The following is a 27,364-nucleotide window of genomic DNA, read 5'->3' as shown; positions in this document are numbered from 1 at the left end:
GTTCAACCAACCCCCCCCCCCCCCTCCCTTTTTTTTTATTTATTTCTAAGAACTTTAAGTATTATTATTATTTTGTCATCATTTGTGAGAGCGCTTGTGTTGTTTTGGCAGAATGAAGTTTTGGACTCTTTAATTGTTGCCCTCGCCTCCCTCGTCGTCCTGCTGGTCGCTCGTCCACAGCGTCAAGTTGTCTCGTAGCAGCTGCATGATGAGAGTGGAGTCTTTGTAGGAGTCCTCGTTGAGGGTGTCCAGCTCGGCGATGGCGTCGTCGAAGGCGGTCTTGGCCAGGTGGCACGCCTGCTCCGGGGCGTTCTGAATCTCGTAGTAGAAGACGGAGTAATTGAGAGCCAGGCCCAGGCGGATGGGATGGGTGGGCTGCATGTGCTCCTTGCTGATCTCGTGGGCCTCGCTGTAGGACTTCTCAGAGGACTCCACCACCGAGGCTCTCTTCTCCCCCGTGGCCACCTCGGCCAGGTAGCGATAGTAGTCGCCCTTCATCTTAAGGTAGAACACCTTGCTCTCGTGCTGCGTTTCGTTGCAGTTCTTGATCAGGAAGTTGTCGAGGAGGTTGAGCACGTCCTGGCAGACGGCCTCCAGCTCTTTCTCGATCTTTTCCCGGTAGGCCCGCACCATCTCGATCTTCTTCTCGTTACCGTCGGCCGACGTCTTCTGCTCAATGCTGGAGATGACGCGCCAGGATGAACGCCTCGCCCCAACCACATTCTTATAGGCCACAGAGAGCAGGTTCCTCTCCTCATTGGACAGTGCTTCGTTCAGCTCTGTGACCTTAAGAAAGAAAGAAAAGTATGCAGACGTTAGCATTTTTGTTATCTCAATTGACTTGTTTATGTCATACGTTAAACATTCAAAAGCTGCCAATGGGACAGTTTTAACCTGTGGCATGCTACAAATTATAACTGACGTGAAAAAACAATTCAATCCTCTGTGCCCAAGACAAACTACAACACATGAACAGAAAAACAAAGCTACAACTCTGGAGACCGTCACAGATGCCCTTTGGACAAACAGGACTACACCCAAGGCAACAGTCACTGCATCCAGCAGGGTAAATCACGCCCCCAGCTCACTGACATCATCCTCCGAGGTGAGTCCTGATTGGCTGTCCGGAGCTCTGAAAGCTGGTTTTGTTTTGTTTTGACAGGCCTGTGTCTGGCTGGAGGATTTAAGCCTTTATACCCCACTGGGACTGTGCAGCAGAGGCATCTTTACAGACCCTTTCTGAGTATAAAGCCTGTTGTTACTTTCTTTTTCAGCACAGAATTCAGTTTCATGAGTATACCAAAGCAGGGGGCCCCGGTTGATCACGTGGAACAGCTCTTCACAATGCCCTTACTGGACGCTTAATCTGCCATCAAAACACTACTTTCTGATTTTAAAACTAAGGGATTGTGCTGATATTCCTCATATAGTCAAATGAAGCTGGCTTCTTTTTAGGCTGTTTTGCTTTCACTGTAATGCCCCTCGACAATAATAAAGAGACTTTTGAAAAAACATGTCTCGCTTGGTGTTGGAAATCCCAAGTAAGACCTCAACATTTGCTTTGACCTAATCTAAATTAAATTATTCTAAAAAGATTCTAAAATGAATTGAGGCACTATCCCTCAACAACAAAACAAAAGAACTGCTTCACTTTTTGAGTAAACAAGACTATCTATATCTGCTATGTATAACACACACACTTAGGCACAAAACTTACACAGGTAAATCACACATCTTTTCTTATTCCGTTGTTTCACTTCTCGTCAATCTGTTCGCTGCGTTTGTGTATCATCTTATTTGTGTTCTCCTAAGCACCCGGGTGGGGTCCCACTCTGCGGCTGCAGTGTTAGAAAGGCACTAACGGGTCACTTTTGGAACTTTTGAGTCACATAGTAAGACAAATGTTCCCCAGAGGTTGTACTCCATGATAGTGTACGTGCTGCAGACTTGACACATGGCTGAGCCTCAGGGTCTTGCTCAAGGACAGAGAAGCTTAAACCTGTGACCTTTGAGTCGCATCACATCACTGTGAGCTGGCAGCAGCTGTGTCACTCTGCTTTGGTTTGACTCCAGTAACACACAGTAGCTGCTAATCCCTGTCCCAGTTGTTACTACAGTCTCTATTCATACAAACATGTGACTAATCATGTGTTCATCTGATGAACTCATTCTCAGCATACATAAATCCTTATTTACATCTACACCCATCGTTTACACCCAATGACGCATAAAGTGGGAATCAAAGCAATAGTTCACTTCAACAGAACTGACCATCCTCTTTAATAAGATAACTTGAACTGAACTTGAACTTAAATGAGAGGGAGTGGAGGGCAAAGAGCAGCCAGTGATGCAATCTCCTGTTTCCATGGCGACTGCAAAATCTGTTTTGTTTGTGAGAGCCATACTATCTCTGCAGGAGACACCGGCCACAAGCTGCTAATGGCAAGGATGCTGACACGGCTGACGGATAAGTGCAAACACGCCATTTCATATCTCACACCTTTCAGCCAACTCACTCGCTGGGGAGTCGGTCCAAGCAATGTCATGTTCATGACTCAAGATACAAGATACCAATGATTCAAAAGCAAACAGCCCGCACATGAAACACAAAAGAACTCCAAAACCACAAGCAACCAATCCCTTCAACCATGCTTGCAGCATGCAGGATCTGAGGGTGGTGCTGTTAGGGCTGGGCGATATGGCCAAAAATGTTATCACACTAAAAAATGTGAGATCAAGCAATGTCGATAATTATCACGATAAATGTCAAATCATTATTTCCTTCGAGTTTAAAGGACGATTTATGCTCCTGAGTGAAAGTTAAAGAAACCAGATGGTTAATTGTGTTCATTTTAATGACAAACGCTTGATGTCAAACAGTGGATCCCTTCACAAATCTGAGGTGGAACAATATTTTTTCAACAAATACGCATGGGTAAAATTAAGTACAATCTTTTTTCAGTCCCTTTTCCTCCATCCATCCATTGTCAACCGCTTATCTGCTGCGTACAGGGGTCGCGGGGGGGCTGGAGCCAATCCCAGCTGACATTGGGCGCAAGGCGGGGTACACCCTGGACAGGTCACCAGTCCATCGCAGGGCCACACATAGACGAACAACCACTCACGCTCACACTTAAGAACAATTTAGGGTCACCAATTAACCTAGCCTGCATGGCTTTGGATGGTGGGAGGAAGCCGGAGCACCCGGAGAGAACCCACGCAGACACGGGGAGAACAAGCAAACTCCACACAGAAAGGCCGGGTCAACCGGGGTTTGAACCCACGACCTTCTTGCTGTGAGGCGAAGTGAAGAAGATTGTGAACCCAGTAAATATTACCTGCGTAATATCAACATGTTGCAACACGCAGCACTGTCACTGTGAGCATGTCCGCATTAGCTACTTCAAAAGGAGTGCAACCTCACAGAACTGCTAGCTATTTGTAGTCACCAGAGCATGAATCCCATTGGTTCTTGTTTTGTTCTGAAGCCAACACTTGGGCAAATGTTGTACATGTCTCAAAATCTTAAACGCAGATTACCGTAAAATTGACTAAAACCCACCAGCATTCCACAGTGTCTCTGGCCATTTCAGGCATGATCAACCTGGTCTAAAAGGTAACTAGTGGCCAGATTGCTGCGAAATGTTTAGTAATGCTCCCCACAGGAAGCACCCCTTCGAACTTGATTATCCCATTACTTGTTCTGCAGTGTCCCAAAATCAAACTTGCTCTAACAATCAAACAATATGCCTTTGGCTCTATACTTAATTGCATTGTAATGAACAGTGCAGCCTCTAGAGGGCCACTAGCAGGACTGTAGAGTTTTGCGATTGTTCACTCAGGAGCATTTCTTTTTTTTTTTTCATTAACTTTTTATTGATTCCATTCAGCATTGTCACATTGACATTTGGCAAAGGCATGAATAGACAGAAATTCTCAATTAAACACAAAGTTCAGTAAACTACCGGTGAGTAGATTTTTCTCTGCCCTCCACATTTCCATCACTCTCCTGTAGAGACCTTTTACTCCTGATACAGGATAATGCCGAACACAATCTTGTAAACAGTAAACATTTAAACATTTGTAGCAAGAACCGGGGGGGGGGGGGGGGGGGGGGGGGGGTGCATCAGATACACTGCTTTTACCAAATAATGTCTGTTCTCAATGGTGTTACAACGTCAACCCAGTTATCCCATAGATTCTTGAATTTATCTGATGCTAGTGTAACTGAAAAAGTCAACTTTTCCATAATAAAAATATTATACATTACTTCAACCCAATCCTCCATTTTAGGTTCCTCTGTTTTCAGCCACTTCCTGGTGATGGCTTTTTTGCCACTGACATTACTCTGAATAAATATTTATCCCCTGAATCTGTTCTATGTTGTCTAAGCATTGCTGTTCATTGATCTCTTCCCAATCCTCCTTTTTTATCGTTCTCTCCATATAATGCTGCATCTGTAAGTATCTGTACGAATCACTCAGGAGTGTTTCTACACAAGGCGCTGTAAAATGTACGACTGACATCAATAAAATGGCCTCTGTACTGAAAGAATATGAAGAGAGGTAAACAATAAAATCTGTTACGTAATGATCCCACTTACAAGCACAGAGGAAAGTGACCCTTCCCCCATTAGTCATTACTGAAACACAGCCTCCACTCCATACCACTCTATACCATAGCCCATTAAATTACAATTAGCGTAAACGAGTATCTGACCAACAGCGAATGCAATCAGTGGAGTAGGTCAGTGTTGGAGCAACAGAGAGGTCAGAAAAACAAGGCCCAAACAGCACATCTGTAAAAACATGGCAGCCTTTGTTTCAGAAGGCTGCAGGGTGAGCAGAAAGCCCTGACGGAAGCTGTGGTGCGGGGATGACAATAGAGCTCTGTCTACCCATAAAGCTCAATCAATCGCGCCTGCTCTCTCGTGACTCATCCTTGCACGAGGCAGTCAAACTTCCAAACAACTGAGTGTTAAGACAAACAAAGGCGCAGGCAGGACAATCAGTAATTTCCTCTTTGACAGCTCTCTGCGTGGCCGTTAATACAGCCACAGGAGAGACACGGTGAGAGCTGCAGGAAAGAGAGAGTGAGATAATATGTTGGGCCTAAATAGGGCCCTGGGTTATAACTCAGTTCCCGCCACCTTACATTTCCATTTTATGGATTACAATTCACATAAAGAAAGCTTGCCAGAGTCCCCCAGCTCCCCGTTTCTCTTCCTGCTCCTTGCTCTCCTTCTGCCTTTTCCTTGCTCACTTGCTCTCAATCTCCGGTCTCTTCTAACCTGATGTGACAACCCCCCTGACGACCCTCTTTCAGGCAGCAGAGCACAAAGGCGTCGTGGACGACCTGACGTCACTGGCGGTGTGAATAGGGGTAGAGCCCAGTGCTAGGAAAAGGAGGACGCAAGGCAGCGGATGTGTGTGTCTTACTAATGGTGGTGGACAGACGATCCTCAAGTAGCTCTTTGTTGCTACACTATACCACATATGATTACAGCTGATGTGTGTATCCAACACTAAGACACATAAAGGATAAATCACTCAAAAGGAATGAGAAACATGTGTAGACCTAATTAGGCTGCTGGACTGGTTTGGAGGGAGGCCAAACAGTAGTTAATGCAAGCTAGGGCGTCTCTGTTAGAAGTAGTTACTTGATTAGGGCTGGGCAATAAAACCATAATGATTTTCTATGAGTATATTAAATTTGTTGAGGAAAAGGAACTGACTGCATATTTGTTGAAAAAAGATTTTATCATAATTATTTTGAATGTTCTACCTCAAATTTGTAAATTTTTCCACTGTTAGGCATCAAGTCTTTGTCGTGTTTTGACCATAAAGAATGGATTAAAACCACAATTAGTCATCTTATTTCAAAAATCAGCCCTTTAACTCGAAAGAAATAATGATTTCATCGTGATAATTATCGATATCATTTCATATCGTCCCATCATGGCTACTTGAGATCACAGATATTTGACGATGGGTCTCCAACACTGACAGCGTTGTTTAAGAGCATAGATAGAGTAACTTCACAGAGTTAACTTTCATGCTTTAGTTTTGGAAAATGTTGTGGAGCGGTGTTCATGATCCTAATCATTCAACTACAGATTAATTCAGGGAAGTTCCATGCGCGGAAAAGCTGGCAACAATCCATCCTCCTCCAGCACATGATCATGTTCTGATTCAGACTGTGCACGAGGAGGGAAAGGTAACTTAAAGACAGGTCCGTGAGGGGCTGAGCAAAATCTATGCAACTGTGATTTTAACCATTTTAAATATTAACCAAAATCAATATGCAGCGGTCAGCGGTGATATTATGGCATGTCGCCACAAATAAATCAATGAACGGGGAACACTGCAGTAGGGTGCAGGGTCATCTTAGTTCTGATAGTGAGTTAGTTTAAATGATTATCAGCGCATGCAAACACAGTCGTTGATTCATTCCTTCAATCATCAATATACGATCCAATCGCCAATCATCACAAGCCTAATATCAAATGATATTGGGTTTTTTTATCATGATAACATTTTCGGCTATATAATGCGACCCTTTTACATAATGGTACATGTGTCATATATTACTGTCAGGAAGTAATGGCACATTAAAAAATAAATAAACTGGATGTACAGTATAAGACTGTGTGTTCAGCCCACATTTTTTCCTGCTTGGTTGCCTTGTCAAAGGCAGATGTGTTCTGCCCTTAGAGGTCAATGTGGGTTATAGTAGCACCTCCCTGTTCACTTTTTTTGGTCCAGATCATGAATCCTGATCACTACTTAACAATATTACAGTGTTATTGGTTTATATTATTGGTTACCTGCTACACAATTACAACTAAGTCACATGAGGTGAATAAAAACAAATGATCATCTTGGGTTTTCTTTAAATTCTTCATTTCCAGAGTTCCACAGCTTGGAGGCACTGCACACTCATCACAAATTGACTCGTGGTGTTGATAACAAAGACAGTACTGACATTATTGTGTTATTGCATTACTAATCCTTCGTCATATACTGTCTCAGGGATAGAGGCTGATGTTTCACATTTGTGCCTTTAGGGTTGGTCCATCTTCTAGCTATCCCGATCTTGTCAAAATCCATCTTTTCATACTTTCTAGGTCTGTCGTAATCCTGCAAACTCATTCAGGGGCATGAAATCCCAAACAAATAACCTGCATCATGGTGCCAAAGCAATAAAGCAACAACTTCAACCATTCTTCTACAAACGTGAAATGAACTAAGAAGACCAAACACAATAAACACAAGAACCTAGCCAAAGTATAAATAGAGGAGAAATAGAAAAAAAAGACAAGCTACAAGGTCCACAGATCCAGTGTTCAGTAAAGCCCTGAATTCTTAAGATGGTAGAACAGAGTCCTTCTGTGCCCCGGAGTCCTTGCTGACCATGCAAGTTTTACCTGCTCTGGTGATTGTGTCACTGCCATACTTATTCACTACTACAGTATTAAGGAGGACTGGCAGTGGCTGCTGATATCCACGTATCAGACGATTTTACCATTTTTACACATCTGTGGGTACTGGATATTGGCAGAAATTGCTGCTACATCTCTTCTCATCCGATCTAGCTATGATCAGATTGTCATTTTAATGCTGTAGGAGAAGATTTTGTAATTGAGAGAGAGTGGCCATTCAGGCCGAAAACTGCCCTAAATTAAAATGAACGCAAGGGGTAGCGGGGAATGTTGCTTCAGGTACCGGTGAGACTATGAAATATGATCCAGGATACAACAGAAATACGGCCTTTGAGTTACAAAGTAATCTACTAGGAATAAGTGCTTACACATATTTGATTGGCCACTGCAGCGCCTTGTCGGATGACGCTGCATTGTGTGGCGGCGAAAGCTGAGCTGTAATGGCACCTCTGCTGCGAAAACGGAGAGGCCACATTTACAGTTAACACGGAGCAGCTCTTTCAAGTCGAGGTGGAGTTTTTGACCACGAGCAGCGTTTTTTACGAGTGGATCTCCATTTTGTTTCTATCATACAAGTGCAGCTCACATCTGCTCTGCCAGCTCGACAGTTGGCGACAGAAACAGGCAAAGAAATGTAGCACAGAGTCAATGAAAATAAGGAAGAAGAATTCTGCTGGCAAGCAAACTTGCACTCAACATGCTTGTTAGACCTCAAGTATGCACACAGTGCGTTTTGATGAGAAACGTTGTTTACAAGAAAACTCCAGGGGGCACCTTTAATAGCGACTGGCTTATGAGCTGGGCTTTACCATACTTGATCATGATACCACTGTGACTCTTGAGTCATGTATTTGTTTGTACGAAAAAACATCTGGAAGAGAAATGATGTGACTATCCTAAAAGCAGGCACTGGTCTGTACATGTTTTCACACTCCACACTGAGAACATCTTTTCAGGACCAGAAAAGCAGCTACAAGAATACTCCCTTCTTATTCATTTTCTTAGCTGCCCTTCCTTTGAAATGTTACAACTGCAGGTCAGGGTAGATGTGTCGATGTGATGCCTTATTATGGCGCTAGCATTTATGTCACTGCACTCTATGATAGTGAGTAGGCAAAAGGGAAAAGCAGATGTCACAGCAACTGAATGACGCTACAAAATAATGAGGTGCTGCTGAACTTGGAGGAGAATATCAGGCAGTTCAAATCTGCACATATTGCTGCAAATGTAAGTGAGGTTCTTGTTGTGAAATGAACCTGATCAAAGTGTGTGTAGGTGGGTACGGTGGGCGTTTTTCGTAGTGCCTCTGTGACTCACAACTGAGTCAAGACTCATTTCGGGACATCCTGAAATGTCCTGAGATAACATTGGCTGCCTTCATAATTGGACTGAGGTTTAGTATGAAAAGTATGATGCTTCTTATGCAGCCTGGATAAAAACTCTACAATGAGGAGGATGAACTAGAAAAGAGGAAATGGTGACTGGGACAAGACAGACATCTTCTGGGTCTATAACCCCATTTCCTAGTTTAACACACTGATTGTAGCAAGCAGTGTCTAAAATTATGCTCATTATAGGTGTTAAATAAAAAAAAAACTCTTTTGTTTCACATCATGGGTGCATTTTGAGACTATCAGTCTCATTTGATCTTGATGATATCTCCCACAAGATGCACCATCCCACTCACACCCACTCCTATGGAGATTTCAAACAGACACAGATAGCCCACGGCGTTCGCCTGAGCAGTGAGAATTAAAAGTGGATAAAAAATATAATGGATCAGGTTTCTCTACCAGCTTATGTTGTCTCCCATAGCAACAGACTGGAGTGTTGGACTTGAGAGTAGCAGCGATGGTGTCATTGTTTACAGATCAGATTTGAATCAGGGTTGGCAATTTCACTAAATGTGTAACCGTCTCCACAATAAACTGAAATTTTATGTGGTTTATTTCAGTATTTGGTGGATTTAAATACAGACACAGCCACAATAACTCTATATTTTCATATTTTAAAGCCCCCCTCCAGCCAGTTTTAACTGCCGTTTTTGGTTAACGTTCTTTCTCAAACAGAAAATGGGGGTGTGGTTAATAGTCGGACGTAATACATTACCATGACAACCAAAAACTGACGACTTTAGTGTTCACTAACAATATGCTGTGTTAACATCACTGCTCTGTAAAGTTTAGTACACTTTACTGTCTGGCAGGAGCAGCCATTACTTACCCATGATAGAAACTAATGTGCGAGTATCAGCTGTTATCAATCATACAGTCGATGGTCCTGTCACGCACTGCACACGATAACTCCCACTACGTTTTATGGTGCACTAACTTTACCGCGGGGGTGGGGGTCTATTATTCCGTTGAACTGTATGTAAAGACTTCTGATACCATTTTCTCAGTGAAATGCATTTTGCAGACTGTATAGAAGAAGGTGGCAGGTGAAAGTGTGACGCGTTTTCTGTCATCTGTCCTCCAACACCGCACACACAAATGCCATAATGAAAATGAACAGCACACTAAACTAAGAGGAGGAAACTAATAAAAAAAGTGAAGACCCTCTGTTAGCTAACTTTCTGCAATAACTATGCTAGCTAACTACACCTGGCTAACTACAGCTTAGTTAACTTAGCTAACTAAACTAGAAAGACCAACCAACAATCAGACACAGAGAGACATACCTACTGTAAGTTCTAAGTAAATTACTTGCTAAATTGGTTAGCTAGCTCACAACGATGTTTATCGGTTTGATGCTCTGACTCAACGAGGCTTGACGGCGCGCAAGCTTGGAGAATGACGTATGACTTATGGAATTACTATAGTCATACGTCACCACGCCGTTTTAACAACTAAGCAACTTTTGCAACTTTAAGCACAAAATTAAGCTATTTCTCAAAAAATATTTGGCGAACTATGTGGGTAATCAACATTGTAAGGAAATGACTCAGAAAAATATGAAATATCAAGATACATGATAAATGTCAAGATACACTGGAGGGGGGCTTTAAATTTCTGCTAAATGAATGATGATGGGCACGCAGTCACACAGTGTATTTTCCGTTAGCATCATTTATGTAGTGATCCTGCAAGATCACTCTCTTCTGAGAAGTGATCTCTTCTAGAGATCTAGAGCACATGACCTAAACTACATCTGTGATTATAGTCGTGGGAAACCCAACGCTTCAATAAACATCAGTTTTTACAGATTATATTTAAATGAGTCAAATGCGCACCATGAAATTTACAGACATATAGACATTTGTGTTACCATTTCTGAAAAATATATTTCTTTATCCAACAGAGCAAACACAATAGAGTATAGTCAATACATAATACACACATTCAATGTATGGAACAGCTGCAGCCCCATGCATCTGTTAATGCATTGAACGGACTTCCATTGGAGAATAATGCATTCAGTTCATTAAGTGTGATGGAAGCACTGGCTCTCTGTGCCATGCACTTCCTAAGACAAAGAAGCACGCTCTCCAATAGGGTGTGTGTGTGTGTGTGTGTGTGTGTGTGTGTGTGTGTGTGTGTGTGTGTGTGTGTCAAAGCTTTTTCAAAATAATGGAGTCAAATCAGCACATCATACTGGTTATGGTCACTTGGTTAAATCAGTCCTACTCAAGCTCAGAACTGTTAGCATGCATATGAACCTGAGGTGTTTTCAGTGCAATGGCTCTCACAGACCCTGATTTCATAAAATTACAGCATACATATACCACATATCCATTCATTCATTTTCTGCCGTCTATCTGGGGCGGTGCCGTGGTGACAGCAGGCTAAACAAGGTGGTCCAGACGTCCCTCTTTCCCCAGCAACGTTTTCTAGCCCCCCCTGGGGGATCACAAGGCGTTCCCAGGCCATATGAGATATATAATCTCTTCAGCGTGTTCTGGGTGTACCCCGGGGGCTCCTGCCAGTTGGACGTGCCTGGATAACCTCCAAAGGATGGCGCCCAGGACACATCCTGATAATATACCAGAACCACCTCAACGAGCTCCTTTTAAACGTGAAGGAGCAGCGTCTCTACTCTGAGCTCCCTCCGTAGCCTTTCTCTAAGGCTGAGCCCAGCCCCCCTGTGGAGGAAACTCATTTTGGCCACTAGACTCCACAGTATCATTCTGTTGGTCACTACCCAAAGCTCACGCCCATAAGGGAGGGTTGAAATGTAGATCGACTGGTAAATGGTGGGACATAGTATACTTACCAGCCAACCCCTTGGCTGCCATTGTTACAGGACCCTAGATGACAGATCTGTAGGGATCTGTAATACCCCTTTGAGACTAACACAGCAAAATAGCTCACTTTTGGTGAACCGGATAGGGGCTTCAGCTAACGTGACTTTGAGCATTTATGTATGACTTGGCTAGTGTAAAAAAAAAAAGAAAAGGAGAGAGTGACTAAGAGAAAATGAACTGAAACTGAAACTCAGCCCTTGTTGTGTAGTTACTTTACGGAATCTAATTCAGTGGCACTTTGTAACTCTGTGGTTTTGCAGTCGTTCGTAACTGACTACAGTTTCAGACTGAAGTCTCTGTGAACAGTGACGCTCAGAGATTAACTTGTGAAAGCACTCTCAATTGAATCAGGTCAAACCCGGGTTAAACACGCGTTCAATAAAGCACTTCATAGCCGGGTTTGTGTGAAAGAAGCATAAGCCCTGTGTAAGCCCAGCGTTTGATTTTGCTGCTTCAAAAGTTTGAAAGAATAACTTGACATTTAGAGATTTGTTTGGGGGTTTTTTTCTTGTAGGAATTAAGGTCCAAGGTTTCACCTAAAACAGCATGTTGGTAAATGACTATTATCGTTAAAACATATATTTAGCAGGATGACAACATTACTTGAAAAAACTGAATACATGCTCTGAAAAAATACATTTCAATACATTACAATACAGTTCTTTTGTCAGTATTATTAAAATTCTATGTTTCTGTTCTTTCATTACAAGTAGATTTTTATGGTGAATGAAAATGAAAGGAAAGCAACAGCTGCACAAAAAAGGCGAATTCAAAAGTCTTAATAAATAAATAAATGTTATAAAATAAAATGCACATGGTTTGAAGCAAAAACACCGGTGTGGTGTTTTAAGAGATACTGGTGAAGAACCCATAACAATGTTTTTCTTGCACTCAAACTGGTGTATTGACTTGTTTATTAGGTCAGCCTTTGAGAATCAATTAGTACTATATCAAAGGGCTGAGGCACTGGGCTCATGTGGATACTATGATGTAATAGCTTCATTAGATATGCATATGTAGTAGTGAGGTCTTTTGAATGAATATATTATATAATATAATATATTCACAGTCACTCTTGAAAACGACTCCTAAAAACAGATTCCTCATCAATGGTCGACTGTGCTTTAATAGCACAGGAATTTTGTAATATTTACAGTATTAGCATACAAGGTAGTAGCACAGTACTGCTGTTTTTGCAACAAATGAATGCATAAATTCTGTTTTCTGTACAGTACGAGCACCGACTCACTAGCCAAGAAATACTACATCCCAAGACATGATGTTTGACGTGTGGTGCTGATAACACGTTAGGGCTGGGCGATATGGCCAAAAATGTTCTCACGATAGAAAATTTCATATCATTCAAAATCATTATTTATATATAGTTTATAGGCTGCTGATTTTTGCTCCTGAATGAAAGAAAGACACTTAATTGTGATGTTAAACTATTCTCTGTGGTCAGAACACTTGCCTAATAGTGGATCGCTTAACAAATCTGAGGTAGAACATTGAAAACAATTATGATAAAATCTTTTTTCAACAAATATGCATGAGTAAAATAAAGTAAAATCTTTACAAAAAAAACAAAATGAATATCTTAATAAAAAATTAAGTGCTAATTGGTTCATGATTCAAATGAATTAAATCAAACATTTATTAAACATTTGTTATATTGTTATTGAGAAAAATCATGTTGCAATAATTATCATTATTGTTTTTTAAACACGTATAGCTTTAGGTTAGTTATGTGAGTTCAGTGGGGAGTATGTATGTGTGCTAATGTAATGCTCTCCGGGTAAACCCTGCACGGTAGCAAGGATTTTGAATGTTTTTGCAATGGCATCACCTTTACAAACAGTAAATGAGAGTCCGACGTGTTACGCTGCTAAGAGGTACCAAATTATTGGGGCACAACTTTTAACATTTAACCCTTTGAATCATTTATCGTCAGAAGCATGTACTGAACAACTAAAAACCTAAATTTCAGGTCATGTGGCTTTTTCGTCTAGAGGTCCAGGACCCTAATTTAATTTTCGGGCTCTTGGTCCACAGCTAATAGAATCACTAGAGACCCACACATAGCTAGAGTTGTGCACTATAAATTAAAGGAGAATGCACAGAAACACAAATATTTTGCAGGCAACCGGGTCTGCATCTCTGATCAGTTACTGATCACTCATAGCTGTCCCCGACAGACAGAAAGAGGGCAAGCAGAATATGAGGCTGCTTTCAAACCTGTGATGTCACACTCGGCTCCTATAAATGAATTTGGAAAAACATGAGAGACCTGTTAATGACTCTCTGCTGGGACACTTCTGTTGGATGTATAAATATTATTAAAGAACAAAACCAGTCTCTCATTTACTGTTTGTTTGAAACAGTTCTTTTCTTGCTCACAAATAACGATTGCCCATCCCAGCTAATGAGAATAACTTCTATGCTCTTCTGAATAAAGATGGATTCCTTTTGTCCCTGATTTCTTCTTAAGAGACATGAGGGACTAAATGATTGATGTTGTAAAAATATACTTGATGGTGAGACATGCTGTCCTGATATCTACATTATCATTATCTTATAAAGGCGTGGTGAACATACAGTACTAACAGCAGTCGATCAGCATTAGCTATGGGCGCAGTGTCGTGTCCTGTGTGATCCTGGTTATTTGGTTCCGTTGCCACCGGGGCGGTTACCATGTCTGCAGTGGCAAGGGATTCCCCTCAAATGATGGGCGAGGCAGCAGACACACCCCGCTGCCCAGTGCTGCAGAGAGAGTGGCTGGGTGAGGGGCAGCTCTCTCTCTGACTCGGCATAAATCGGAAGGGGTGGAGCCGGGCCCCCCTTTGGCATTAACACACCACAGCCTGGTCCTAGAGAGAAGCACACAGCGTGGCCTTTAAACAGGGCTGACAGCTTACTTGTTGACTCATGGGAGTTGAAGCTGATGTAGAAAAAGTAGCCTCTACTAATCTTGCTTTCTCTATTAAACACAACCACTGCCCTACACAACCTGGGCTCACATGAGGCTGCTGGTTAATAAAAGAAAATAGATACAACTCTTGTAAGTAAGTGATTCTATGACCATTTTTTAGACAAATGACACCAAAACTACTTGCCATTGAATAAAACAAGTATAGATAGATAATAAAGACCACTAGAAAGTCTTATATTATCTCTAAGAAGTCACTATTAGTAACCACAGACACAATATGCACAAATATTATGGCCATTCTTTTAAATAAAGGAGAATGGGCCTTCTCATACAGCACAACAGGCCTTGACTTGTCCGTTCCTCTATGGTCTTATTGTCCAGGCGGTACTGATATAAAAAGATGCAGCCTTTGTGAAGCTCTGATAAAACGCTGCCTATGAAATGGTGCACTACGGGTGGGCCTGTGCTGCATCTTGGCAGATGCTGCGGCACGCCTCTCTGTGTGGGAACCTGCTGGAAGAGGTCGAGGACGCAGGGATGCGGTTGCTACACATTATCGACTAAGACCGGAGGTCCGTCATGCTACAGCTTTGCAGACAGGCAAACGACCATTTGCTGCAATATGGAATCTACGGGAGCTTTATGGAAAGCTGTCCGTCCACCAACACCCACGTCTGAAAGGGGAACGCTCGGGATTTTGCGCGCTCCTTCTGCGCAAAATCGATTGCGATCAACCTTCAGCCAACATTGCGCCAAATGTGCAGCGACAAGAAGACACGGGCTGGTTGTTTCTCCACGTCGAGCAAAAAGAAAAGTGCCGTGCACACACTAAATCGATGGCTCATTATTTCGTGCTCAGCATCATGTAAACCGGAACACGAGCATCAGCTCCAGCCTACGAGGTCACTCTCACCATCATGGTACCACCTAGCTCGTCCTCCGCTCCGCCACTATGCGCATCTTTCGACGTGATCATTTTTATCCGCCTTCATTATTAAGCCCGCGTTTGATCCACACAGACAATTAAACTTGTCATTGTGTTGTTCTTTGCTTTATTGCCCACCCCAGTTCTTTTACAACCAAGCAGCCTGGCCGATTTTAAAGGAGCCTGGCGAAAGGCACCGCCCCAAGATCAAACAGACCGCATTCCAGACAGCAACAATCCACCGCAGCACACCGCCAATAAAATCATTTCAATCTCTCTACATTAATCATTTCGACTGAACCTCATTATATCGAAACGATGCCACTTATAGGCTACTTCTGAAATGTATGGCCACGGGTGGAGTGTGCCTTGCGGGCCTTGCAGTCTTGTTCAAAATGATGTTGCCCAAATCTTATTATAACAGCCATTTATCATGATCACACATATGTCTTTCGCATTAATGTAGTCTTTAATCATAAGTTTCATACACCAGTTTTGTGTGGTTTATCCGTTTAAGCCAAATTAAGCTCTAACACAGGGGCACAGTCTGCGTATTACTGCCCCTAATGCTAGGTTAGCTAGCACACACACATTCCTCTCTCTCTCACACACACACACACACACACAGGCCGATGAGACTGTTTCTAATAGAAACGAGTGAAAAGAGAAAGGTCAGAACAGATGAAGTCTACTTACCGATTTCATGGCAGCTGCCATATCATCATACCTCTCTGCCTGCTCGGCCAGCCTGGCTTTCTGCACCAGTTGCTCGCGGTCTACCATTTTAGATGTGTGTGTTGCCGGCCTGTGTGTTTCAGAGCTAAAAATCGTAATATGAATGTTTTAATGCAGAGTAACGGCACCCGGCTCCTCTCGCTGCAGCTGCTGCCTGCTGTCTGTGTGCCTGCCGACGGGACACCCCTCCCCCTCCGAGCCCTTTCCCTCGATTGTGTCACCACCCAAAAAGGCGTGTCTTCACAGAGTGATGTAACGAGCCTGGCAGGCAGGCCAGAGAAAATGACAGCACAGCCTATATTGCCCTACAGACAGGCAATGTAGGGTTTAGACTCCACATGTCCATGGAAAAAGAGGTGCTTTTATATAGTGGTGACATATACTGTAGTGGTATTCGGTTATGGAGAAAGAACAGTGCTCACATGCCAGATGCAAAGCTTGCATACCAACCGGGCAAATGCAAACTGCCCTGGGCCTCAGATCCCCATGGGCCACCCCAAAGACCTGATTGGAACCTGGTATATGCACCAATACCACCGAAGCATGATACCAACTGATGTGATAAGGGTCTCCCTGATTTTGTGGCCCTGTGTCCTGTGTCAAAACCTTCATTATCTCAGATGATATAATGTTGATAATCCTTACTTTGCGTGTTCTCAGATGACCACACACCCAAACCTTGCAATGTAATATTAAAGCATTGGAATACCGGACGCAATGATAAGAGAGGTGGAAGAACAGGGTATTAATAGGAGCCCAGCAGCTCAACTCTACCCTGGGGCCAAGAAGAAACGCTATTTCCACGTAGCCCAACCTGTACTGACATAAGAATTTACAATATGGCACAAGATAATGTTCTCAAAATATATCTTGCCCCTAGAAAATGCTGAAATAAGTTATGTTATAAAATCTTGCTCACTGGAGATACACAAATGCTTTTTTGTGTGGCTTTAAAGAATGTGAAACATCTTTAAATCAGTGAATCAGGAGAGGCCTTTAGGAGTTTTTTGTTTGAAAACAGTAAATGTTCAAAGTCCAATCATCTGTAACAGGTCATATTAAAATAAGAATGTATGTTTTACATATTATTTTTATGATGATGTTTATAGTCAATGAAAACGGTATCCAGTCCTCATGTCTGATTGGCTGAGTCATCTTCATAGCCTGTGTAGCTGATAAGGAAAAGACACACCTGTGACCACAGAGCAGTTCATCGTTTGACTGCAACATTGTGGCTCAGCAGAGGAGAAGCATAACAAGAAGTCTGTTATAATTTAAAATTTTATCTCAACAGTTGCACTTATTAGTTTTGAATGATGGAGTGTCAGTTTTTAATATGATCAGAATGTATAAAATGAAAACGGTTTTCTTCTCATGTAATATAAATTGTATGTGAAACCCCTTTTGTAACCATGGATATGCCATTTGTTAACATTCCTGGTGATTGTAGTGATTGTAGGTTCATAACACTGATATGCTGAGTCATTTTTATCATGAGTCATCAAACACGCCCTCTTGTACAGGCCTTTTTATTTCCCAGTCAGTGTAGACACTGGATGTTTCTAAAACTGATAAATCAGCTCCAGCTTTGCTCTTGAGCCTCCCAGACTATTTCTGTTTCATACATACAGTAAATCTGTTTTTCATCTCAATGTCAAAGTCATAACTTGACATAACTCAAATTCAAGATACTGTTTCTCTATATTCATTATAATGTCTTAAACTGAAGTTGTAACTTGTCAAAAAAAAAGAATCAAGTAATTTTACTACACAGAAGTAATGGGTATTTGAAAAAGGTTTTTTTTTTTTTTTTTTTTTCCAAGATCACCCAGTCTGTTTTTGTTTTAACAGGAGATTCAAACAAAATTGCTAAATCTCAGCATTCCCTGGGAGCGGTCAACTATTTGATATTTGGCTGATTCCTATTCTTCAAAATGTTTTTTCCACTTTTGTGGATAGAGGAATGAAATTAGAAAATTCTTAATGTATTACAGCAATGTCTTTTCACTGCTTTTGCAATTCTCCCATATTCTTTCAGACATTGTTATATAATGCACTAATTATATAGAGCATTTACAGTTTAAACTAAGATGAAACTTTCATAAGAAGAAGAAATAGATTCTGCCTCCTATGAAAGAACATTTGAATTAATTACCAATAAAACACACCATTGCTCTTTTCAACACAATTAGGAGTTTTCCTGCTAAAGCTGTACTTGGTCAGGTAACCGCTAGCTTACCAGGGCTAATTTTAGCTAATATTAGCAAACATTCGATCAATACTGCTGTGCAACTGGCATTCCTGAGTCAGTATGCTGGCTTTATTATTTATTTTTGCAACTACTGTATTACACATAATTTTAGCGTTTACTATTATCCTCTAATTTGCACTTATGGCCACAGTTAGCTACATAGTATCAGTATGCCATTGTCAAATTTGGGTGCAGTCAGTTAGCTTAATTTTATTACAAGCAATTGGCTTATGTAATTTGAGAATTATATATCAAATAAATGTTGTTAGCAATACTGTTCTTTTTGTTCATTACACAAACTGACTTATCAAACATCATGCATCGACTTAACAATTAGCTTGATGCCTCAGCAACAAAGGATATATGACTAAAGGAGGAAAATGGTCTCAGTTAACATTATGCACATGTTTAGGATAATGACAATGCAGATACTGATTTAAACTTTTTCTTTTGACACCAAAAATATATAATATATATCGAAAAATAAGAACATTTATTTTGTCACATGTAAATGATCATTAGTTACATTTATTTATATGGTAGTTTACAGAACACAAGTAACCCATTATTTATCTGTAGATGGAAAGATAGGCTACTGTATATTCACAACATATAACACAATTATTTATGGAAGTTTCTGTTTTCTTGCATTCTTGTGGTTTGTAATATATGAAATTTGTTTGTTATATCATACATATTTGCGAATTTTGGAGCTGAAGTCTACAAAAACTTCTCATTTTATCCACATAATAATTGATGGACTTCCTCCAATATACCTTACTTACTCGTCAAAGAATCACATGTACAGTAAATATTTTAACATTTTGGGGGCAGAAAAAAAGTCATTGACAGTTAAAAGTTTTGTTTTATCTTGTTTCTCAAATAAAAAAAACTGTCTACACTGTATTTTTATATCATATATTTATTTATAAAGTGCTTAATAGGCATAGATAGTTTATAGTATGTAATCGTATACTGTCATATTAGTTGTTTTGTATGTTGTTGGTGGAGGAGTATTCCTTCAGCAATGTGAAAGCTGTTATATACATAATGTATACAAGTCCCAGGTTGGTACACCCACTTCCTACCCATGGTGGAGATGGGAGTGTGGTTCGGCTGAAATCACGACAGTGAGCAGGTGACACCAGCATCTTCAGAGTGGTCACAATTGTGCACATTCCAGGCTATATGGGAGCACCCCTGCAGGGAGACCTCTGCACCACTGCACTTAAGATTGTCCAGCAGGATTGTTCCTGTGCCGGGCCCGAAGAAAGCTTGTCCCCAAGCCGCCGTGGCCTGTCCACAACTCATTTGGCGACACACAACCTGAGCGTCAGGGAGATCCCAAGCATCATCGCACACTGTTCCCCATCCAGAATTTAAGTACATCTCTACTCGACCCTCACATCGGTGCTGGCCACCCACCAGCCTCACCATTCCTACAAAAACAAAGAGTCATAAATTCAGTGTCTCACTTGTTTTTGAGACTCAGTCTGGGGGAAATAGGTTGATTTTTTGCTGGCTGAAGATATATTTAACCTACCTTCAGAGGGTTGTGTGGTAGTGGTAGGTGTGCTTTCTGGTACTCTAAAGTCACGTCCATTTGCAATGTAGAATTCAAAAGCTAAGGGAAGTAGAGGAAAGCAGAAAAAACAGATTGATGTTTCTGGATCCTAGGCATAACTGAAAATATAATAGAATAAGCAACAGTAAGGCTCTCTTGTAATCACTCTAGTTATCAATACAGTAGGCCTCTTGCCTGGCTCCTTTAAGGTCACAATACAGAGACGCTTTGTGGGAACATTGTTTTGAAATTTCAACAATAATGTTTGCAAAATATGATTTGGTACTGATTTTGATGCTTACAACCCTCACTGTCATGGACAGATGATCACAATAAGCTGCTAGCAGGGTAGCCGGATAACAATGAATAGGACCCAATAGCACATAGAGCAGGTACAGTTCAAAGATTTTAATTAAAGACACAACAGGGGCAAAAGCTTACAGAGTGGTGAGGTAGGCAAATATTATACTAGGAAAGCAGTCCAAGACAGGCAAACAAATCCAAAGTCCAGTAAACAGGCAAGGACCAGGAGAAACACACATTATCCCAAAAAAATTGGGAAACAAATACCAGAGAGATGGCTAGTGCTTAAGGGGCAAATGTCTCAGGATCTGAGGATTGGAGCTGGTGCTCTCAGACTGATGGCCAGAGGGCTGGATGGGTTGCGGGTCAGGAGACCTCAGGCGTATGGCACGGGGACAGGATGAATGTGGAGCTGGAGACCCCAGGTGAGCGGTCCAAGTGGCAGGAATGAAGCAGATCAGGAGACCACAAGTGGATGGCCTGGGGGCAGAACAGATCTGCGGAGCAGGTCTGGAGGACGACCAGGAGGCAGGACCGAAGGGCCCAGCAGCTCTGGAGGACAACCAGGAGGACAGCAGTGAAGGCGGCAACCCTCCGGAGGACCAGCGGAGAAGTGCAGAGCCAGAGACCTGCGGCTGGAGATCTGAGCTGGGGACCAGCAACAGAGAAGCAGGAATGTGGACACAGCAACACTGTGAGCAAGAGACAGTTGCTGCAACTCAGAAGGAACCGGAGGTTGCTACTGCAGCTCAGCACGAGCAGGGAGTTGCCACAATTCAGGGGACACCAGAGGTTGTGGTGCTGGTGGCTGCTGCAGCTCAGCAGGAGCGGGGAGTTGCCACAATTCAGGGGAAACCAGAGGTTGTGGTGCTGGTGACTGCTGCAGCTCAGCAGGAGCGGGGAGTTGCTGCAGCTCAGCAGGGACAGGGGCAGGAGTCAGCTGGGCTGCAAACTGAAGACCAGGAGGTGATGTCAGATGGGCCACCACCAGGGGACCAGGAGCTGGTGTTGGACAGGACGCCAACTGAGGACCAGGAGCTGATCTCGGTCAAGCCGCTAATGAGGAACAAGGAGCAGGTGTCAGCCAAGTTGCTGTAGGGGAACCTGGAGCAGGTGTTGGCTGAGCCGGGCAGGACTGGTGTTACTTCAATGGTACTAAGCAACTGAGTCTTTGAAGCGCTGCACAACAAAGTCTCTGGAACACTGGGCAGCAGCAAGGATGAAGAGCTGGGCAGCAATGAATCAGTGGAGCTGGGCAGTGGAGAGGCACAGCAACGGTGAGAGTCACACTAATGGGCCTCCCAGAAGGTAACTCCAGGGCAGGATCAGGTAGGAAACTGACTCGATCTGCTAGCAGGCCAGTGTACAGGCTGGTCGCCCACCCGCTGATTTGTCTGACTCGGATCGTCACTGATTAATCAGCCCACCTACGAGGCTCACCTGTCAAATACCAACGCAGCGTCACTGATCAACAAATATATTTATTTAGATTGCCGAGAGTTTATAATCTAAGCAATACGGTTACATCTCTCACATGCGACGGGGGTGTCACGGGGTTTTGACGTCATTTTTGGGCCTACATGGATCCCTCCATGCAGGCTTTGCTCGGCTTCACTGTCCGATCTCTGGCTTACCCCCTTGATACAGGCAGGAAGTGAAGTTAACAAAGACACATGAGGAAGGATTCAAGTAGAATAAAACAGGAAATACACAACAAAACCCCAAAACTGTGATATAGATTATGTCTCCTTTGCCAATTCTAACTACTTGCTGAAGGAAGAATTACTGGAGACAACTGATTAAAAACGGATGCTACAAATATATAATGGTAGTTTCCAATTAACCAGAAATTAATGATGTGGTATCTAAGTAAAGGGGAGTCTGTATGTGCTTTTAATTTAGCCTCAAAGAAGGGAAAGTTGGCCTGTAGGCATGCAGTGACGCTGATGTGCCTTGACTCATCCACTGTATTTTTTATGTTCTGTGTGCTGTCTCCTCCTCAGAGTACTACAGTTGTGCATTGCAACAGGACAGCTCAGCAGGGCAAGCACAGATGACTGGATGAAAAGGAAGTATCAGCTTTTAGTGGAATTGATGACTTTAGATAGATGTTTGTGATACAGAGAGTCCGTATTTATACATATTGTATATGTGCATGTATGACTAATGGAGCCTGCTTAAGCTCCAAATGATGTTAGCGAAATCTGGTCAGGACTTACGTGCACAGATAACTCCAGCATCTTCGTGATGGCCACAGTTGTGCTGACCCCAGCCCAGGTGAAAGCACTGAGACAGCTCTGTTTCAAAGCCGCTACATTCCACATTGTCTAGCAGGATCGGACCCACACCGTAGCCGAAGTAGGCCTGGGCCTTGGCTGCAATAGCTGGGCCACATCCAAGCTGCCTACACACCACGTTGGCGTTAGTCATGTCCCAGTCATCATCACACACCGTCCCCCAAACATTTCTGTAGAGGACCTCTACACGACCCTGGCAGCTACTGTTACCATTCATCACACGAATGCCTGATGTGCCTGCACAAGAATAAATAAACATGTACAGCATTGCAATTTTAGTAGAAGTGTCTTTTCTACAAAATCTTTATATATGGACATCCAATATTAAAACATATTGAGTTTGTGTTTACAAAGCAGGAAGCAGTATAATAGTGTTACTTTTTGTCTGGGCAGTTGTTGTTGTTGTTGTTGTTGTTGTAACAGTTGTTGTACTTGGTGCCTTGGTGACTGGAACTTTATTTGTTGCTGGAGGAAAGATAAAAAAACATTCCAAAATTACTTGATGGCTTAATACACAAGTCTACCTGTTGTTTACAGTATAATGAGCTTGGTATGTTGCATGTTTTGTTGTGCTGTGGTGCAAATCATTTAAAGACAAGGGGGAGAAATGGCTCCCCCTGTTGATCATTTGGCAAAAGTGCACATCTTATTTTTACTGTGGAATGAATCCAGTCATAACTGGTGTGTGCTATGTTTGTATACCTTCTGTGTTATATGTTACCCAGAGTCCTCTCTGGTTTATTGTTGCCAGAGGGGGTACAGTAGTGGACCCTAATATGGATAGAAATGGAAATGAATGAAAGCTGTACAGTATTTCTACTAATACTATTTCTACTAATAATACAACTGCTTGTTACTAACATGGATATCAATAAAACTGCCATTGTAAACTCTTCTAGTTCTTCTTATATATCCCCCTGAAAATCAATAAATCACTTATATGTTCTATACCTCAGTATTACAAACTGGCTTATTCTCTAAATATGGTCAAGTAAATTTTCCACCACTAGTATTTCTTATTAACTGTAGTACAACCATTACTAATACCACAACTACTAATAACTACCAACATTATTATCACCAGTAGGAATGAATATAGACAGAATAAATTTACACATTCACATTGCTGCTAGCATTGCTGTAGACTCAACTCTTGTAGTTTAGTTATTGGTTTGAATAATAACAGTCATTCTTGGTTTACATCTGTATGACTTGTGTTAATGGATATTCCATTACTGAAAGCAGCGTACCAGTGCAGGTGACCCCAGCATCCTCATGATGTCCACAGTTGTGTTTGCCCCATCCCAGGCTTTTGCATTTAGTCAGGTCCTGTTCAGTGCCGTAGCAGTTGACATTGTCCAGGAGAATCAGGCCAGTCCCATAGCCAAAGTAGGAGTTGGTGTGTGCATAGACGGCAGTACCGCAGCCCATCTGCTGGCACACCACCTGGGCATTGCTGAGGACCCAGTCATCATCACACACTGTGCCCCAGTTTCCCTGGTAGTAGATCTCTACCCGGCCTTGGCAGGTATTCTGTCCATTTGCCAGACGGATGGTGCCATCTCCTAAGCCAAGAGGGAGGGAAGGGATTTACAGGGACTGGTGTTAAATACATCTTCCGCTAAAACATATTGTTATTCTGTAGATTTCTACATTAATGTCAAATTTAATGTGTACTGATTTTGAGGTATCAGAGGAAACTGTAACTAATAGGATGTGTGTGACAGAGGAAAAGACTGAGTGAAATTGATACTGAGAAAGGAGAAGAGGGTACAGTGGGTTTATACAATAGCCTACATACTGAGTTATGGTGAATATCTGATATTGCACTAGGCGCAGATGTTGTCATCTTATGCCTCAGAAAAAAAACACACCTTTAAAAGAGACAATAGGGCTTGTCTATAAGTTAAAAATGCTTTTCACTGCATCAGAGACCCACCCTGTGGGTTTTAAGGCCACTGGAGAATTAGTTAGACGTCTCACTTCTGTTCTAGTCTTTCATGGTCCTTTTGGGAAATAAGGGAAAAAACAAGATGGCGACAATGACAAAGGCAAACCTAGCAAACAATAAGGATAGCCTGGAATTCAAGAAGCCTTTGAGATGTATTGTACAGTTTACCTGAAGATATATATAGGACACACAGTAGGACAAACTTTCATTCATTCATTTTTTAATGAAACCTGCCCTTGCATTTTGTTTTATAGCAACATCTGGCATGCCACCTGTCTTCTAGAAGTGGGTGTGTGTTTGTTTGATTTTGATCCTAGAGCATAAAAAAAGGTCTAATCAAACAGAGAGAAAAGCTGGCCGGAAGTTTAATTCCCCTGAATACGAAACATATTTTCTAAGTATCCTCTACAGACAAGAAAGTCCAATCAGCATTTAAAATATTTGTATTGGAATCAGATATTCACTGTAACAGCGGTTTGATCTGCTTATAGCAGAGGGACAATGTGGCCTCTGCCCTTAAGCCATTATGCGAATCAGCCTGATGGCATGATTCCATTTTTGGAGGTAGACGGCTTATTTCATTAACCTCCCAGATTGCCCAGACAGGTGTGGTTTGTGTTTATCAAAGTGCATATTTGATGCAAGGTCTAACGCTCAGACCTCCGATAACAGATTTGTTTGGCCACTTGGTGGCAGTGGAAACACCCTATGAAAAAGGCACTGACACGTCACCTTTAAAGTTGACATGGCTATCGTGTCAGCAAACTGCCCATTCACACATCCAGCCCAGCATTCGTTGTGTAGCATGTTTCTGGCCACATGAAGAATGATGAAAGTCCAATTTTTGCTTTATTTTTAGTTCTGTTTTGGTCTCCACTAACTCATAAGGGAAATATGTGGCTCTTTAACCGCTGAATGCTCGACAGCTAGTTTCTAACTGTGTTTGTCTGCTGTGTGGTGTACAGAGGGTTTTTAGAGCTTTATCACTGAAAACAGTTGCCTGCTGCACAAAAATGACAGATTGAGAGCGGTGAGAGTGAACTAGAACATGTAAAGTTGCAGCCAGTAGAACCAAAACAATGAGCTAACAGATGCTATAAAGCTCCACAGACTTAAGGGGGACTGCAGTTTCAGATTACATTTCCCCGTGGGTTTATCACTACAGTGCAAATGACACATTTCACATACAAGAACTATGAAATCAGATATGAAATGGTTGTAGTTATACACATCCTGTTTACATAAGTATTAAATCCCTAGATAATTATCTCAAAATTATCTTCTGGATTTTGGCCATATGCTTCATACTTTTTGAAAAAATCGTCCCTCTGACATTTCAGGTTGGCAGAAGACCATTCTCATTTAGATAAAAGCAAGGAGCACTTACGTAAACCGGAGTTCTCCTGGGGCGGTGTGGTGCGATCCTCAAAACCTCTTGCCCCCACCATTGCTAGTTCTAGCAGCAAAATGAAAAGAAAGCAGGTCACTTTGTCCTCTTTTCTTTCCAGATTTATACATGAAGAGATGATTTACCACTACCTCAGCCAACTCAAAGTTATATAAAGGCTTTACCTCTGCAGGTGACACCCACATCCTCATAGTGATAACAATTGTGGATGCCCCAGCCCAGACTACGGCACTGGCTGAGGTCTGTTTCACTTCCTCTGCAGTCCACATTATCCAGCAGGATCAGCCCCATGCCTTGTCCAAACTGAGAGCTGCTGCCCACTGCCACAGCCACTCCGCAGCCCAGCTGCCGACACACCACGTTGGCATCCACCATGTCCCAGTCGTCGTCACACACTGTGCCCCATGATTCATTGTAGCGCACCTCCACTCTACCCTCACACCTGTTACGTCCATTCACCAGTTGTACTTTGGAAAGATAAGCAGGCATCAGGTTTGCTGTCAGTGTTTAATCATATCATCCATTATGTCATGATTGAGATGAGGATGTTCAGGTTGTTTGGTTATGATTGTGTCACCTCACTGAAAAATCTGAGGCCCATAAAAGCTCTACTGTCTGAGGGACATTTTAACAACATGTTTCTATTTGGAAAAAAAAGAGAAGATAAGAAGACAGACCAGCATAGCTGTATTGTAATGACAGTTAATAGCAAGAAAAAATCCGTCTGAACACAATAAGCCACATGACTCCTTGGAAGCGAATGAGTTGGATGCAGGAGTGTGGGAGGTTACATACCAAATAAGTGGGGATTAGGGAAACTGAGAGCTGGGAAAGTGACATTGTTTAAAAAGCCCCAGGCTCTGATCTACCTTCTGTACTCTCTTTCCCTGACACACAGCCAGACACTGACAGTGGTGTCTGGGCAGGTGTGGGAGTGAAGGTAGAGGTAGCTGTATAGCTCATGCTTACCTTGGTACTGCGTCTTTACCAGGCTTTGCACGCCATTGGCTAAAACGGGAGAGAGGAGGGGATATGGGAACGAGAGAGAGAGCATGGTCAAATTATTTGTTGAAAGGAGGCTCTTTGCCTTCCATAGTTACTGTACTCTATATCTAATATATCTATTTTCCTGTAACACTAGACACAGACTGAAACCACAACAGGAGCCTGTTCAGACCATGTACTGCACCAGCCACAACAAAATATGTTAGTTAGCCTGTTCCTTCTATTTGGTTTTCAGCCATGCTAGCAGTATGGAAAGGAAAGGAAAGTCAACAATTATTGGATGAATTGTCAGAAAGGTTTGGACATGCATGG

At 42.3% G+C, this 27,364-nt stretch overlaps 2 protein-coding genes across 2 annotated transcripts in view; both read right to left on the bottom strand.

Annotated features, from left to right (window-relative positions):
• Positions 1 to 28: 28 nt before the first annotated feature.
• Positions 29 to 16,431, bottom strand: ywhag1 (3-monooxygenase/tryptophan 5-monooxygenase activation protein, gamma polypeptide 1). The gene is made up of 2 exons (XM_046040858.1): positions 16,235 to 16,431; positions 29 to 786 (listed from the first exon to the last, which is right to left on the bottom strand). Exons 1-2 carry the CDS (start codon positions 16,319 to 16,321, stop codon positions 130 to 132), a joined length of 744 nt encoding a protein of 247 aa, XP_045896814.1. The 5' UTR covers positions 16,322 to 16,431; the 3' UTR covers positions 29 to 129.
• Positions 16,432 to 19,646: 3,215 nt separating this feature from the next.
• LOC123963783 (scavenger receptor cysteine-rich domain-containing group B protein) overlaps positions 19,647 to 27,364 on the bottom strand; it is an 11,807-nt gene continuing 4,089 nt past the window's right edge. Inside the window, exons 6-11 of the mRNA XM_046040827.1 lie at positions 23,939 to 24,253; positions 23,067 to 23,153; positions 22,611 to 22,925; positions 21,406 to 21,429; positions 20,068 to 20,148; positions 19,647 to 19,963 (exon numbers count right to left, since the gene is read on the bottom strand). Of these exons, the coding sequence (XP_045896783.1) occupies positions 19,647 to 19,963; positions 20,068 to 20,148; positions 21,406 to 21,429; positions 22,611 to 22,925; positions 23,067 to 23,153; positions 23,939 to 24,253 (1,139 nt within the window). The remainder of the gene's footprint in view (positions 19,964 to 20,067; positions 20,149 to 21,405; positions 21,430 to 22,610; positions 22,926 to 23,066; positions 23,154 to 23,938; positions 24,254 to 27,364) is intronic.

Source organism: Micropterus dolomieu, linkage group LG23, assembly GCF_021292245.1.
Source record: "Micropterus dolomieu isolate WLL.071019.BEF.003 ecotype Adirondacks linkage group LG23, ASM2129224v1, whole genome shotgun sequence".
Taxonomy (NCBI): Eukaryota; Metazoa; Chordata; class Actinopteri; order Centrarchiformes; family Centrarchidae; genus Micropterus; species Micropterus dolomieu.
The sequence above is the reverse complement of the archived record's forward strand: the minus strand, read 5'-3'. Positions and strand labels throughout refer to the sequence as shown.

Coding starts and splice junctions, on each gene's coding strand:
- ywhag1 (XM_046040858.1), bottom strand. CDS start 16,321: ATGGTAGACCGCGAGCAACTGGTGCAGAAAGCCAGGCTGGCCGAGCAG. Junction 787..16,234: donor TGGCAGCTGCCATGAAATCG/GTAAGTAGACTT, acceptor TTCTTTCTTAAG/GTCACAGAGCTGAACGAAGC.